At 48.2% G+C, this 14,606-nt stretch overlaps 1 protein-coding gene across 1 annotated transcript in view; it reads right to left on the bottom strand.

The window, feature by feature from the left end:
- MTMR12 (myotubularin related protein 12) overlaps positions 1 to 14,280 on the bottom strand; it is a 72,871-nt gene extending 58,591 nt beyond the window's left edge. Inside the window, 1 exon segment of the mRNA XM_072824994.1 lies at positions 14,063 to 14,280. Within this exon segment, the coding sequence (XP_072681095.1) occupies positions 14,063 to 14,143 (81 nt within the window). The 5' untranslated portion in view covers positions 14,144 to 14,280.
- Positions 14,281 to 14,606: the final 326 nt, after the last annotated feature.

Here is a 14,606-nt window from a genome sequence, read left to right as displayed (position 1 = left end):
TTTTTTTTTTAATTTTTATTTATTTATGATAGTCACAGAGAGAGAGAGAGAGAGAGAGAGGCAGAGACACAGGTAGAGGGAGAAGCAGGCTCCATGCACTGGGAGCCCGACGTGGGATTCGATCCCGGGTCTCCAGGATCACGCCCTGGGCCAAAGGCAGGCACCAAACCGCTGCGCCACCCAGGGATCCCTCATTTAGGCTTCTTGACAAGAATCACTTTAACAGGGATGCCTGGGTGGCTCAGCAGTTTAGCGCCTGCCTTCAGCCCAGGGCGTGATCCTGGAGTCCCGGGACTGAGTCCCACATCAGGCTCCCTGCATGGAGCCTGCTCCTCCCTCTGCCTGTGTCTCTGCCTCTCTTCTGTGTCTCTCATGAATAAATTAAAATAAAATTTAAAAAAAAAATCACTTTAACAGATGACTGACTGTTGGGGCATTAAGACCAAGAATAGAATCAGCAACCACATTAAAGGTCTACCTCAGCTATCCAAATTACTCTCCAGGAGAAATAAAAAAGCCTCAGAATGATGCTCCTACCAGCTACCTTCTGAGGCCCCCTCTGGGATGGCCACAGCCCTCTCTGAAGCCGCCCTGACCTCCACAAGGCCACTCAAGCCCCACAGCCCTGCCCTCAAGGAGCTTACGGTTCTGTTGGAAAAAGAACACCCCCAGATGTGGAGAGATTATACCTGAGTAGAGAAGAGACACTGTAGCAACCAAGAGCCCAGAGCTACAGTCTGTAGCTTTTGTACCCAGTACAAAAAGAAAGGGAGAATGCCAGTGAGGAAAGCCCAGCAAACACAGGCTAAGGTGGCTCTGGCCCTCTGAAGCGCTCACTGGCCAGATGCTTTTCCCACTAAACTCACTTTTCTTTCTCCATTAGGGTTTCCTCCATGACTTCATTTGAAATGGCAGTTCTTAATGGGGATGAGGGAAAGGATCATAGTTAACAACAAAAAATGCAGATTCCTACAGCAGGTGCCCACTCCCTCACACATCCTTTCCTGTCCCTAAGATATATGTGACTCTCTAAAGCAGGACTTGGGACAGTGTATTTTGAAGAAATTCTTCAAAGAAACACATTGTTTAAAAAAAAAGAATTTTTTTTCTTTCTTTTTGGGTGCCTCGGTGGCTCTGTCAGTTAAACATCTGCCTCTGGCTCAGGTCATGATCCCAGGGTGTTGGGATCAAGCCCAGCATGAGCTCCCTGCTCAGTAGGGAGCCTGCTTTTCCCTCTCCCCCTGCTCCTCCTCCTTGCTTATGTTCTCTGTCAAATAAATAAATAATCTTTTAATAGTTTCCTTGTACAAAATAGTTTTTTTTTTTTTCCCTAAAGATTTATTTGAGGGGCCCCTGGGTGGCTCAATTGGTTAAGCATCCACCTTTGGCTCAGATCATAATCCTAGGATCCTGGGATTGAGCCCCACATCTGGCTCCCCGCTCAGCAGAGAGCCTGCTTCTCCCTCTCCCTTGCCCCCCGCCCCCACTCATGCTCTCTCTCTCTGCTCTATCTCAAATGAAAAAATAAAAATTTTTTTAAAGATTTGATTTATGGGATCCCTGGGTGGTGCAGCAGTTTGGCGCCTGCCTTTGGCCCAGGGCGCGATCCTGGAGACCCAGGATCGAATCCCACATCAGGCTCCCGGTGCATGGAGCCTGCTTCTCCCTCTGCCTATGTCTCTGCCTCTCTCTCTCTGACTATCATAAATAAAAAAAAAAAAAAAAAAAAGATTTGATTTATTCATGAGAAACACAGAGAGAGAGAGAGAGGCAGAGACATAGGCAGAGGGAGAAGCTCCATGAATGGAGCCCAATGTGGGACTTGATCCCAGGACTCCAGGATCATGACTTGAGCCGAAGGCAGACCACTGAGCCACCCAGGCATCCCAAATAAAATCTTAAAAAAAAAAAAAAAAAAAAAAAAGATTTATTTGAGAGGCTGTGTGCGTGCATGCGTGAGCAATGGGAGGGCCAAGGGAGAGTCTCGTGCAGACTCCATGCTGAGCACAGAGCTCCATGCATGTCTCCACCCCACGACCCTGAGATCATGACCAGAGCCAAAACTAACAGTCCGACACTTAACTGACTGTGCCACCCAGGTGCCCCTTCGTGCAAACAGGTTTAAAATCACTTGCCTAAGTCAACTCTCTGAATCAGGATATGAGAGCCAAAGAGGTAAAGGGGGCTCCCTCAAAGTCACACAGAAAAGAAATGAGCAGGGATCCCTGGGTGGCGCAGCGGTTTAGCGCCTGCCTTTGGCCCAGGGCACAATCCTGGAGACCCGGGATTGAATCCCATGTCGGGCTCCCGGTGCATGGAGCCTGCTTCTCCCTCTGCCTGTGACTCTGCCTCTCTCTCTCTCTCTGTGTGACTATCATAAATAAATAAAAAAAAAAATTAAAAAAAAGAAAAGAAAAGAAATGAGCAGCACCTTGGCCTCCCAAATGCAAGCTAACACTCTTTCAACAAATCAAAAGAAGAAAGGAATCTGCAGTGAGTCTGGAAAAGCTGTTAAGATGTGGGGAGGAGGCAGGTGGACAGGAGGACTCTTAAATAGGAAAATCACACATGAAAGCTGCATCTAGCAGGAACCTGGCTATGGTGTGCAGGGTGACTTGGGTAGACAGACCAGTTAAGCAGTTGTGGTCTGTGGTTCCAAGCACTTGAGGAGATGCTAGCAGGGATCACAGAATGAATGGAAATAAAGACAGGCCAGCAAAAGAGGTCTCCCCCAAGGGAACCCTGGAAACTGTGACTAGTTTGGAGTACAAATGGCTGCTGGGGAAAGGGAGGACTGCTGGCAGCAGCTAGGAAGGCTAATTTAAAAGGGCAAAAGCCAAACTGGATTGGACATAACACCCAGGACATAATATGCTGCCCAAACCCTAGGTAGCTCCTCCTGGGCACCCCCAAGACAAAACACCCTAACAGGAAGACAGAGAGGGATCCCTGGGTGGCGCAGGGGTTTGGCACCTGCCTTTGGCCCAGGGCGTGATCCTGGAGACCCGGGATCCAATCCCACGTCGGGCTCCCAGTACATGGAGCCTGCTTCTCCCTCTGCCTGTGTCTCTGCCTCATTCTCTCTCTATCACAAATAAATAAAAATTAAAAAAAAAAAAAAAAAAAAAAAAAAGGAAGACAGAGAAGGAATCCACACAGAAAAGCTCACTGGAAGAGAACGCTGTGCAGGAAGGGAGACCCTCTGGGTGGATAGCAAAGGCACCCACTGCAGGTAGGGCACAGTCCTGGGAAAGGGCCAGTGCCCTTGGCTCTGGACACAAGCCTCTGAGAAGACCAAGGAAGAACAATGTTAGAAGGAAATGTAGGAAATCTTGTTGCTATGGAGACCTGCTCTGGTGGCCCAAAGAACACGCATGCACACACAGAAGCTGCAGCGACCACAGCAATGAACATTTAATGAGTGCTGGCTACATGTTGAGGACTGTGTTAGCCACTTCCCGTGGATTGCCTCAATTAAGGCTAACAACAATCTGCAGAGCTGGATACTGTTATTTTCACTGCCATTTCACAGATGAGGAAACAGGCTCAGAACAGTTAAAGAGCCAGACCAAATCCACGCACCAGGTCGTAGAGCTCTGATTCCAAAGCCATGCTCTTCACAAGCACATTACGTTGAAAGTAAAGAGGGCAGCACTGGAACGCGTACGAGCTCGAGAGAAAGGTAGCAGTTGGGAATGACGGCACTGTCCAAATGTCATCCTTTCAGCCAACTGATGTGACTAACAGCAGCTGCAAAAACACATGGCATTGCCTGTGCACCAACCTCCTGCCCCGACCCCCCCAGAACTGCTATATAAATCCTAGGTCAGCTGAATAGCTGGCGAGGAGCTCAAAGCTTCAGAGCAGGAGCTTCTCCACGGTCTCAGGGCAAGAAGAACCAGAGGCCAATGAGAAGGCACCTGCAGCCTCACAAAGGGCCAGACTGACTTAATGGTAAAGCAGAAAACAACCCTGCATATCCTAGCAGCACCCCTTCAATTCTATTTTTCAGGACTGAGCTCACTTGCACCCCCACCATGCCTTATATAAGGTATGAGACAGATGCTCCAACCACCTGGTCCCGACATGCCTATGAGCCTTGGGAGCTGTCCCTGTTGCCTGCCCACTGCATGTATCCCCTTCCCCCACACTAGCACCCACTCTCACAATGCCCTTTCCAAGTTCTATATAGCCTTCAAATGAGGCCAGATGCTGCCGCAGGTTCTGCAGCAAGCCTTCTGTGCTCCAAAAGCATTCTGTGCACTCCTCCTTCATAAACAGGCAGCACCTACCTCTGTACATTAAAGCCATCTGTTGACATGCTGTCTCTCTAACAGAACGTGAACCACCTCAGAGCCCAAACTTGTTTTCACATTCCAAATTCTAACAGTGCAAATGGCAGGCATACAATCAATAATATTCCCATGTCAAGTTACTATTAATAATAATAGCATCTAGCAGTTGTTGAGGATCCACCATGTGTCAGGTCCTGAGTATACAAGTTTATTTCTTCTCACATTCAAAATAAGCCTACAGTGAAGATAATCACCCAATGTTACAGTTGAGGGAAAAAAGTCTATAAGAGGTAAAATCACACTGGAAGTAGATCTCGAGGGATTAAAGCAAAACAGGAATTCAATTTTTTGTCTAGAGAAAAGGTAGGAATTCAGTGAGATTTTTCATCCAAAAACTGGGCTCACTCTCTTCAAGGTATTCTCAGAAGTATTAAAACTCTCTTAGCAAGAAAAGCAAAAAGCAGCTCAGGACCATCATCTCAAAGAGCGGTGGCAATCTGTCATAGGGAAAGATAGACTGGGGCATCTGGCTGGCTCAGCTGGTAGAGCATGGGACTCTTGAACTCAGGTTGAGTTTGAGCCCACACTGGGTGTAAAGATTACTTAAAAATAAGATCTTAAAATAAAAAAAAAAAAGAAGGAAAGGTAGACTTGAAAGTATTTTACCATGGTGGCCAGGGTTTCATACACAAGCCCTACTTTTCTTGAGCTGAAGACTTTCCCTGTTGCCAAATGAGAACAACTTGGGGCTTAGATGCCACCTCCAAAAGGCTACCCCCCCACCCCCCACCCCCTCCCCCATCAGGTCTACAAGGAATGATGGTCAGGAGCACAAAACGAAAAGCTATGATGTTATGAGCACAAAACGAAAAGCTATGAAAAGCATTTACATATGAAATCAAAACTGCATGGTCTGGCAACTGGCTTTGAAAAAGATAAAAAGTTGCATTACTCCCAGAGGTAATTTCACTTTACTTACTGGTATCTTAAGTAAATCACTGAACAGGGCAGCCCCGGTGGCTATGCGGTTTAGCCCCGCCTTCAGCCCAAGGCGTGATCCTGGAGACCTGGATGAGTGGGATGAGTCCCACCAGGCTCCCTGCATGGAGCTTGCCTCTCCCTCTGCCTGTGTCCCTGCCTCTTTCTCTCTCTCTCTCTAATAAATAAATGAAATCTTAAAAAAAAAATCACTGAACAGATGCAATAAATAGACAAAATATGGCCTACGATAGAGTCATTAGAAATGAGAGATAAGGGGGGCACCTGACTGGCTCAGTTAATAGAGCATGCAACTCTTGATCTCAGGCTCATGAGTTCAAGCCCCATGTTGGGGACAGAGGTTACTTAAAAAAAAAAAAAAAAAAAGGAAATGAGTGAAGAGGGAAACTGGGTCCAGAGAACGAAATGAGCAAAATGCCAAAGGCCAAATGTCAACAATGAAAAAAGTCATCTAGTAAGTGTTCTCATTAGGTTGGAATTTTAAATATAACCAAATCATTCTCAAATGTATAAAGGAACAAAGAAAAGAGGAAAAGAAACTTTTAGAGATGGTGAAAAATACTCTAAGCAAGTTACCACCCAGTGAACTCTCCTGGCATGATACTATGGCAACAACCACAACAACTAAATACTTTTGTTAATACCTTAGCTGGGAAAGATTTCTGTATTCTAAGATTAATGATTAAGTGCTTTCTGAAACCACCCAAGTGGCCCTGACCCACAACTTCTGAATAGTAGTAACAGTAGCCCACATCTACTGAAGCCTAACCATGTGCCAAGTATTCTAAGGATTGCAGAATCATATTTGATATTCATAAATATTCACATACCTATCAGATAATATTATTATTTTCCAGGTAGAAATACAACCAAGGCTTAAAGGACTGGCCTCACTCATAGCCATAATAAGTGGCTGTTTGCCCTCCCTAGAGTTGTGGCCCCGGAGGCACGCAGAGCAGACTAAGGAAAGGAAGAGGTCCTATGGTCCTCCCTGCTCTGGAGCAGCTTCACTCCACTCCAGATCCCTCTCCACTTTTAGCCCCTTCATCATCCTCTTGAAGCAACAGAAGAGATTATAAAAATTGTTCCAGTTTAATCCTACCTCCCAACCTATCTCAAGAGGTTTATTTTAAACGATTCATTAAACTGCAAACCCACTGTTTTTGTTGCTCCCCAAAACACCTCAGAAGTCACAACGGTAACTTATTAGAAACTAAGATGGTTTTCTGTTGGAAAAATAACTCAAAAAACACACGCTCTACTGTGACAGGTCAGCAGTACTATCTTCAAACTTGACAACCACATGCGGGTTACAAATTCTTACATATATTATGATTGCAATTATATGAGATACACAGACAAAGCAAGAACATACTAAACAATGGAACTAATTGCTTTGGTTAAGGTAGCACAACTGATGGTAATTTTATTTTTCTAACTTCTGGTATCTGCAACTTCGTTATATTGTCTTTTTTGAACATTGTCTTTATCATAAAAATAGGTATACATCTTTAAGTGATTAAAAAGAAGCTTTGGGGGCACCTTGGTGGACAGCCAGTTGGGAATCTGACTCTTGGTTTTGGCTCTGGTTGTGATCTCAGGGTTGGCTCTGGTTATGATCTTGGGGTTGTGGTATGATCCCTACACTGGGCTCCACACTCAGCAGGGAATCTGCTTGGGGATCTCTCTCTCTCTCTCTGCCCTTCCCTGCCTGAGCAGAGCAGGCATGAGCAAACTCTCTCTCTCTCTCTCTCAAATAAATAAATCTTAGAAAAAAAAAAAAAAAAAAAAAAGCTCTGGTTGGGGCACCTGGATGACTCAGTTGGTAAAGCAACCAATTTTTTATTTCAGTTCAGGTCATTATCTCAGGATTGAGAGACTGAGCTGCGCTGCGCATGGAGCCTGGTTCAGATTCTCTCTCCATCTCCCTCTGGGCCTTCCTTCCTCTAAAAAAAGAAAATTTAAAATAAGATTTTTTTTTCTTTTTTAAAGATTTTATTTATTCACGAAAGACACAGAGAAAGGCAGAAACATAGAGGGAGGAGCAGGCTCCCTGCAGGGAGCCCGATGCGGGACTCGATCCCAGGACCCCGGATCATGACCTGAGCCAAAGGCAGATGCTCAACCACTAAGCCACATTGACCCAGATGGCTCAAGAGAAAACTTTTTTTTCAAAAGCTCTGGCCTGTGAAAACCCAATTCTCACTAAAGAACAATGTCACACAGGATGGTTTAATGTGAAGTATTCCAAGAATATCAAATATCCTGTTGGTGATGCTCAGGGAAAAATCTAGAACTTGAAACTTCTAAGTATGGGTTGCCCTTAGCCTAATATTTTTTAAAGATTTTATCTATTTATTCATGAGAGACACAGGCAGAGAGAGAAACAGGTTCCACACAGGGAGCCCAATGCGGGACTCGATCCTGGAACTCCAGGATCACGCCCTGGAATGAAGGCACTCAACCACTGAGCCACTCAGGCATCCTAACCTAATATTTTATTTATTTTTTTTTAAAGATTTTATTTATTTATTCATGAGAGACAGAGAGAGAGAGAGAGGCAGAGACACAGGCAGAAGAAGCAGGCTCCATGCAGAGAGCCCGACGTGGGACTCGATCTCGGGTCCCCAGGATCACGCCCTGGGCTGTAAGGCAGCGCTAAACCACTGAGCCAGCCGGGCTACCCCTAACCTAATATTTTAAAAGCAGTCCTGGTTTTAATAACAGAGAAGGAAGTAGGCTGCAGAAGAGCATTAGGTTCTAAGACAGAGGGTGTCTGTGTGGCAGCTGTTTGATCAGGCTACAGGAAGTATCTCTTGACATAGCCTCATGACATCTTCTGATGCTCCATCTGCAGAAGTTGAGAGGTACTGGAAAAGATCCAGGGAGATGCCGCAGGAAGCACATGCAGGAGAGAAAAAGCGGAAGCTTTGGATAGATTATCAGGCTAAAGCCAGCCACAGCTAAGAAAGTGATCATTTTAGGAAGATCTTTTAGGAAGAACTTTTGATGTCCTTTAAATCACTGTCAATGACCTCTATGGTCCAGAAGAAAATTCTGGCATAAAAAAATTAGTTTGGAATGGAAAAAAAGTCTTTACAAAAGGAAAATGACAGATCTAGATCTTGCTTTTAAAGGTATTTTTTTTTTGCTAGGACTGAGCAAGGAAGTCTGTTTAGGATAAGCCAATGTCTTCTAGTTATGGATCCACTGAAGCCGTCAAAGTTGGTGGTCCAAAACAGTAGTGTGCCACCAAAAAATAATCATCTCAATTATTTTATCTGTTTTGTAGTCCCAACATCTAAAATAGAGCCTGGTACTTTCAGGTACTAAGTAAATATCTGCTGAATTAGCTGTATCTCCAAGGGGCCCTGAATCCTCTCAGTCACCTGCTGGAGAAGCTAACAAAAGCCAAGAAAGAAACCACTACTGGAGAACGTGAATGAGAAAGCACTTTAGTGTGTGAATGCCAATCATGACTACAGGCATGTTTCACTATAAAATTACCTGCATTCATAAACATAAGGATGGAAGAACAGCCCTGGAGTGAGACTGCCTGAATTTAAATCCTGGCACAGAACAGCCCAGTGGCTCAGCGGTTTAGCGCCACCTTCAGCCCAGGGTGACATGATCCTGGAGACCCAGGATCGAGTCCCACGTTGGGCTCCCCACACGGAGCCTGCTTCTCCCTCTGCCTGTGTCTCTGCCCCTCTCTCTCTCTCATGAATGAATTGAATAAATAAATAAATCCTGGCACCACCTCTTGCCAGCTGTTACCGCCCCCTCCCCCCCACAAGGTACTAACTTCAGTGGGTCTCTCTACATCTAAACACACAAAAGGGAGTAGCAGTGTCTGCTGCCTAAGAGAGCTGAAAGGATGAAATGAGATATGCACACATAAGTGCCTAACAAATATTCTTTTTTTTTTTTTTTTTAATATCTATTTATTTATTTATTTATGATAGTCACAGAGAGAGAGAGAGAGAGAGAGAGAGAGAGAGAGAGGCAGAGACACAGGCAGAGGGAGAAGCAGGCTCCATGCACCGGGAGCCCGATGTGGGATTCGATCCCGGGTCTCCAGGACCACGCCCTGAGCCAAAGGCAGGCGCCAAACCGCTGCGCCACCCAGGGATCCCCTTAACAAATATTCTTAACTATTCATTGTATTATTTTGATATATAACCCCAGCCATTATCTCTTGGAAAAACACAAGATCATAGATAAGGTCACTTCTCTCCATGAAAAGATATGACCCTAAATGAAGATTAAGCAATCAAATGCATTCTTTTCCCTGAGGAATGAAAATAAAAAATTGGCTCTTAAATCTGAACTTTTTTGACCCTTCTTCAATCTTGTTTTTTCTCCTCCCATCTACATAAAAACCTTCCCTGGGCATCCCAGGTGTCTCAGTGGTTTAACACCGCCTTCAGCCCAGGGCATGATCCTGGAGTCCTGGGATCGAGTCCCACGTCAGGCTCCCTGCATGGAGCCTGCTTCTCCCTCTGCCTGTGTCTCTGCCTCTTGTCTGTGTGTGTGTGTGTGTGTGTGTGTGTGTGTGTGTGTGTGATGAATAAATAAATAAAATCCTTAAAAAAAAAAAACCTTCCCTACCCTCCTATGGGCCTGGCTTAACCACAGGCACTGCTAGCTCCAGGGGACAGTTCTTATCTCCGGACTGCAATACTTCTGTGGTGCTGGGCAGGACATTTAACCTCACAGGGCCCATATTTGTATCACAGAGGAAGAGTAGCCCAGGGTGTGATCCTGGAGTTCTGGGATCGAGTCCCATGTTGGGCTCCCCACATGGAGGCTTCTCCCTCTGCCTGTGTCTCTCATGAATAAATAAATAAAGTCTTTAAAATAAATAAATAAATAAATAAATAATCCCCCAAATCTAACAATCTTCAAATAGAGGGCACCTGGCTGGTTCAGTTAGGAGAACATGTAACTCTTGATCTCAAGTTTGAGCCCTATGTTGGGTGTAAAGATTATAAATAAAATAAACTTAAGAAAAAAAATCACGGGGCGCCTGGGTAGCTCAGCCAGTTAAGTGTGGGACTCTTGATTGTGGCTGGTGATTTCAGGATCATAAGATCCAGCCCCGCAGCAGGCTCCACACTGGGTGTGAAGTCCACTTGAGAGTCTCTCTCCCTCTGCCTGTCTTCCCCACCCTCTCTCTTGTGTATGCAGTCTCTCTCAAAAAAAAAAAAAAAAAAAAATCTTAAAAAAAAACACACATAAACCCCCCCCACACACACACTGCTTTCTTTGGCTCTTTGTGCTATCTAACATCTCCCCACCACAATGTGTGTTTCTGTTGTGGGTCTAATCTAAAATGACATTATAGGTTAACAACAGACATGAAAAGACATTTACAATATAGATTTCTGGGGAAAAGGCAGATTAAAACATAATATGATCAGTGACACATGAGTGGCTCAGCAGTTGAGTGTCTGCCTTTGGGCTCAGGGCGTGATCCCAGTATGAGGATTGAGTCCCACATTGGGCTCCCTGTGAGGAGCCTGTTTCTCCCTCTGCCTATGTCTCTCTCTCTCCATGTGTCTCTCATGAATAAATAAATAAAATCTTAAAAAAAAATAATAATATGATCAGCAATATTAAGCCCATTTTAGAAAAAACATATGCATACACCCACACACATCTTTGACAGGGTACAGTCTGAGTTGTTTATAATTTTTTTTAAATTCTTTGCATATCTATATTTTCTTATTTTTCCACAATGAAATGAACACTTATGGCTTCTGAAATAATAATTCAAACAAGTGTTTTATTTAGCAAGAAAAATAGATCTGGCTTCCAAACTATAACCAAATGCCTCCCTGATAGGGAGCTCAGCACTCAGGGGCTCCCCTGCACGGAGACACAATGTCCTTTGTACTGTTTGCCTGGGACTAAGCTGAGGTGGTGATGCTGAGATGTTTCTAGGTACCAGCCATCTGGTACCACCAAGAATGACCCAGCGCGCGCGCTCTCTCTCTCCCATTCACCTCAATTTCCCAAGCTTCCCATTTACAAGCTCTACTGATTTGCAACTCTCCGGGCAGCGGGCAGCGTTTACAAAACACGACCAAAGGTCCTGAACTACAGTTCAGCACTTTAATGTTCACATTCACTGACTTAGAATCAATGACAGAAGAGCCCAAGTTAACTCTGGCAGAGATCCATGTTCGAACTACCACCCTTCCTTTCAGGTTGTTCAATGTCAATCCGTCTAACCACAAGAAAAAAAAAAAAAAAGCCATCATGTTTAAAAGCATCGTCCTCAAATCCTTTATCCAGTAAAGTGCTACTGCTTTTAACACAAAGTTGCTGACTCTTGACAGACTCTGGCATACTGAAGAAAGCCACTGTTGAGCCTTCCAAGATCTGGTCAGCCAAGAACCAGTTCAACACCAGGCACAGGTATCATTAGATCATACGGCATGAAGACTGTTCTGACAGCTCAGTGACCCACCAGCAAAATGGTGCCTGAGATAGGGGCACCTGGGTGGCTCAGTGGGTGAGCGTCGGCCTTTGGCTCAGGGTGTGATCCTGGGGTTCCAGGATCAAGTCCCACATCGGGCTCCCTGCATGGAGCCTGCTTCTCCCTCTGCCTGTGTCTCTGCCTCTCTCTGTGTCTCTCATGAGTAAATAAATAAAATCTCTAAAAAAAAAAAAAAAGCCTGAGAAACGTGTGATTTCCCAGCTAACAAGAGCAAAGCACATACAAAGAAATAAGTGATTGGAAGACATACACCAAACACAGTAAAGATGAAAGCAGTATGAAGTAGAAACAGAACAGTCCAGAAAGTGTTCTGAGGGACTCCTGTTATGGAGTGAGCCATGAGGTTAGCAGACTCTGTTCTAAGAGGTAAGCCTCAAAGCTGCACACTCCAATTTCCAACAATATGATGTCTAGGAAAAGCTATACACTTAAAAACAAACTGCTTCTCGTCCCCTCCCTCATGCCCTTATCTTTTAAACTGTAAGCAATTTAGGTCAGAGCCCTTTCCTCCCTTACAAAATATTTTTAGAGACGGATTACAACAAAGAAACATAGTGTCTACACAGCACTATTTCATGGCAAGAAAACAAAACTGCGAACTCTAAGGATCCGAAAAATGTGACCATTTTGGGGCTGAACCACTCCCCTTCCCTAATTATCCCTCAAAGGAAATATATATCAGGCACTGCGGGCAAAGAGGGAAAACATGTCTAATTACAACATGTGCACTTGGTGGATGAAAAATCTGAACATTCTTGAACTCTGGCCACATTTCAGAAGACTTTCCATTTGTAGCTTAATCTCACTGAAGAGGAAAGGTTAAAGATCAGTTGAATTTCAACAAGGGCCGCATCAAAAAAGACGCGAAGAGAAACCCACATCTACTTACCCACAACACAAGGGAAGCCCGTTGAAAATTCAAGATGACCCTGACTCCTTATCAAGCATCTAAGGAGGAAGTGGTTTTTATTTTCAAAGTAGAACTAAAAATAAAACCGATTTGGAGAGTATGCTCAAAAAAAAAAAAAAAAAAAAAGAGTATTCTCAACTAGAGAGAAAACACATGCAATCGTGAATGTGAAGGGGCGCGTGTAAAGGCTTCAGGCCTCAGGTGTTCTTGCAGAACAGTCCCCAGTCAAGACCTGTCACCCACAGCCGCCGGCCTTTGCCTGCAGGGGCGGGGAGGCGGCTGAGGACCGTGAGGGGCTCGGTGCTCCTCCTGCACGCTGCTGCCTCACGTACCGGGGAGGGCGGGCGCCGGAGAACCTTCAGGAGACGGCGCCTCATCAGGCACCTGGAGCGGGGACTACCGCCCGGGAAGCCCGCGGCGGGGCCTACAGGCTCCGGCGTCTCTAACCCGGCTCCCGAGGGCCCCCCTCGCCCACTCGGCTTCCCCGGGGCCGGCTCCCTCGCTGTGCCTCCAGCGCCGCGCACTCCCCCTCAGACCCCACACACAGCCCTCAGGTCTGCTCAGATGCCACCGTGCCGGGGAGGACGACGGCGCCTCTCTTTCCTCGGCCCTTGACCCCTCATCCCCTCCTGACGTAACCGTTTCATCTGCTTATATTTTACTTGCGTCGACTCGCGCCCCCCCCCCCGCCCCGCCAACAAATACGCTCCCGGGGAGCAGGGGTCGCAGTTCTGTGTACGCGTCCCGGGCGTCCAGGACGGTGCAGGAGCTCCGGGAAAACAGCTCGTGAATGAATGAACTTGACCGTAAAACTCCAGGAGGAAGGCGAGACGGCGGTGAGAGGGGGAGGGAATGACAGAGGGGGACTCGCCGAGGAAGGGGAGGGCTGCGCCGCCGGCAGGCGGGAGGCGCGAGGCGCGAGGCGGGAGGCGGGAGGCGGCGCACGGACCCCGCCGGCGGCTCCCAGCAGCTCCCGGAGCCGCACGCAGCGGACACGGGCAGCCCCGAAGCCTCAGCGGAGCGGTTCCAAAGGCAGGGCCCACCCGCCCTGACGCCGGCGGCCCGGAGCGCCCAGCGCCCCCCCCCCCCGCCCCGGGCCGCGGCCCCTTCCCCGCTCGGGCCCCTCACCTGGTCGCCACGACCGGGCCCGGCGCTCCGGCACCTGCCTGCCCGCGCGGGGCCCCCGAGCGCCCCCGAGCGCCCCCGAGCTCCCCGGGCCGCCCGGCTCCCCTCCGGCAGCCGCGCAGGAAGCGCCCGCGGCCCGGCCGCAGCGGGGAGGGGGCTCCCGCCGCCCCCCGCCCCCCGCCCCGGCAGCTCCACAGCCCGCGCCCCGGCCGCGCGGCGCCCCCTCACCTCCGGGCGCACGTACGACACGAACGAGGGCTTGGGCGCCTTGGTGCCGCCGCCACCGCCGACGACCCCTTTCCCCAGCATACCGCCGCCCTAGGAAGCAGCGCCGCGCGGGAGCAGAGGCGGCCGCTCGGGCTCGGCAGCGGCGGCGGCCACCAGCTCTGGCGGCCGGGGCTCCGCCCATCCCCAGGGCCGCGGCGGCCGCGGCGACGCCCGCATCCGGCTCCGCCGCCGACACCGCTCGCCCCGCCCACCCCGCGCGCGGGCCCGGGGAGTCGGGAGCCCGCGGCCGGAGACCACGCCCCCCGCTCGCCGCAGGCGCGTCGCGCGGGCGGAGGTTCGCCTTCGGGGATTGGCTCCGCTCGGGCAAAGCCCGCCCCCCGCGCCCTCTGATTGGGCAGGCGGCGCCGCCGGCCTAGCCCCGCGCCGAGCTACCTCTTGAATGAACCGGGAGAGAGGTTTCCCGGGCCAATCCCGAGAGCGCTCCCTCCGGACTCCGCGGCGGTTGGCGGCAGGGGCGGCGCTGCGGGCCAATGATGCTGCGGTC

This window comes from Canis lupus, chromosome 4, assembly GCF_048164855.1.
Source record: "Canis lupus baileyi chromosome 4, mCanLup2.hap1, whole genome shotgun sequence".
Lineage (NCBI taxonomy): Eukaryota > Metazoa > Chordata > Mammalia > Carnivora > Canidae > Canis > Canis lupus.
The sequence above is the reverse complement of the archived record's forward strand: the minus strand, read 5'-3'. Positions and strand labels throughout refer to the sequence as shown.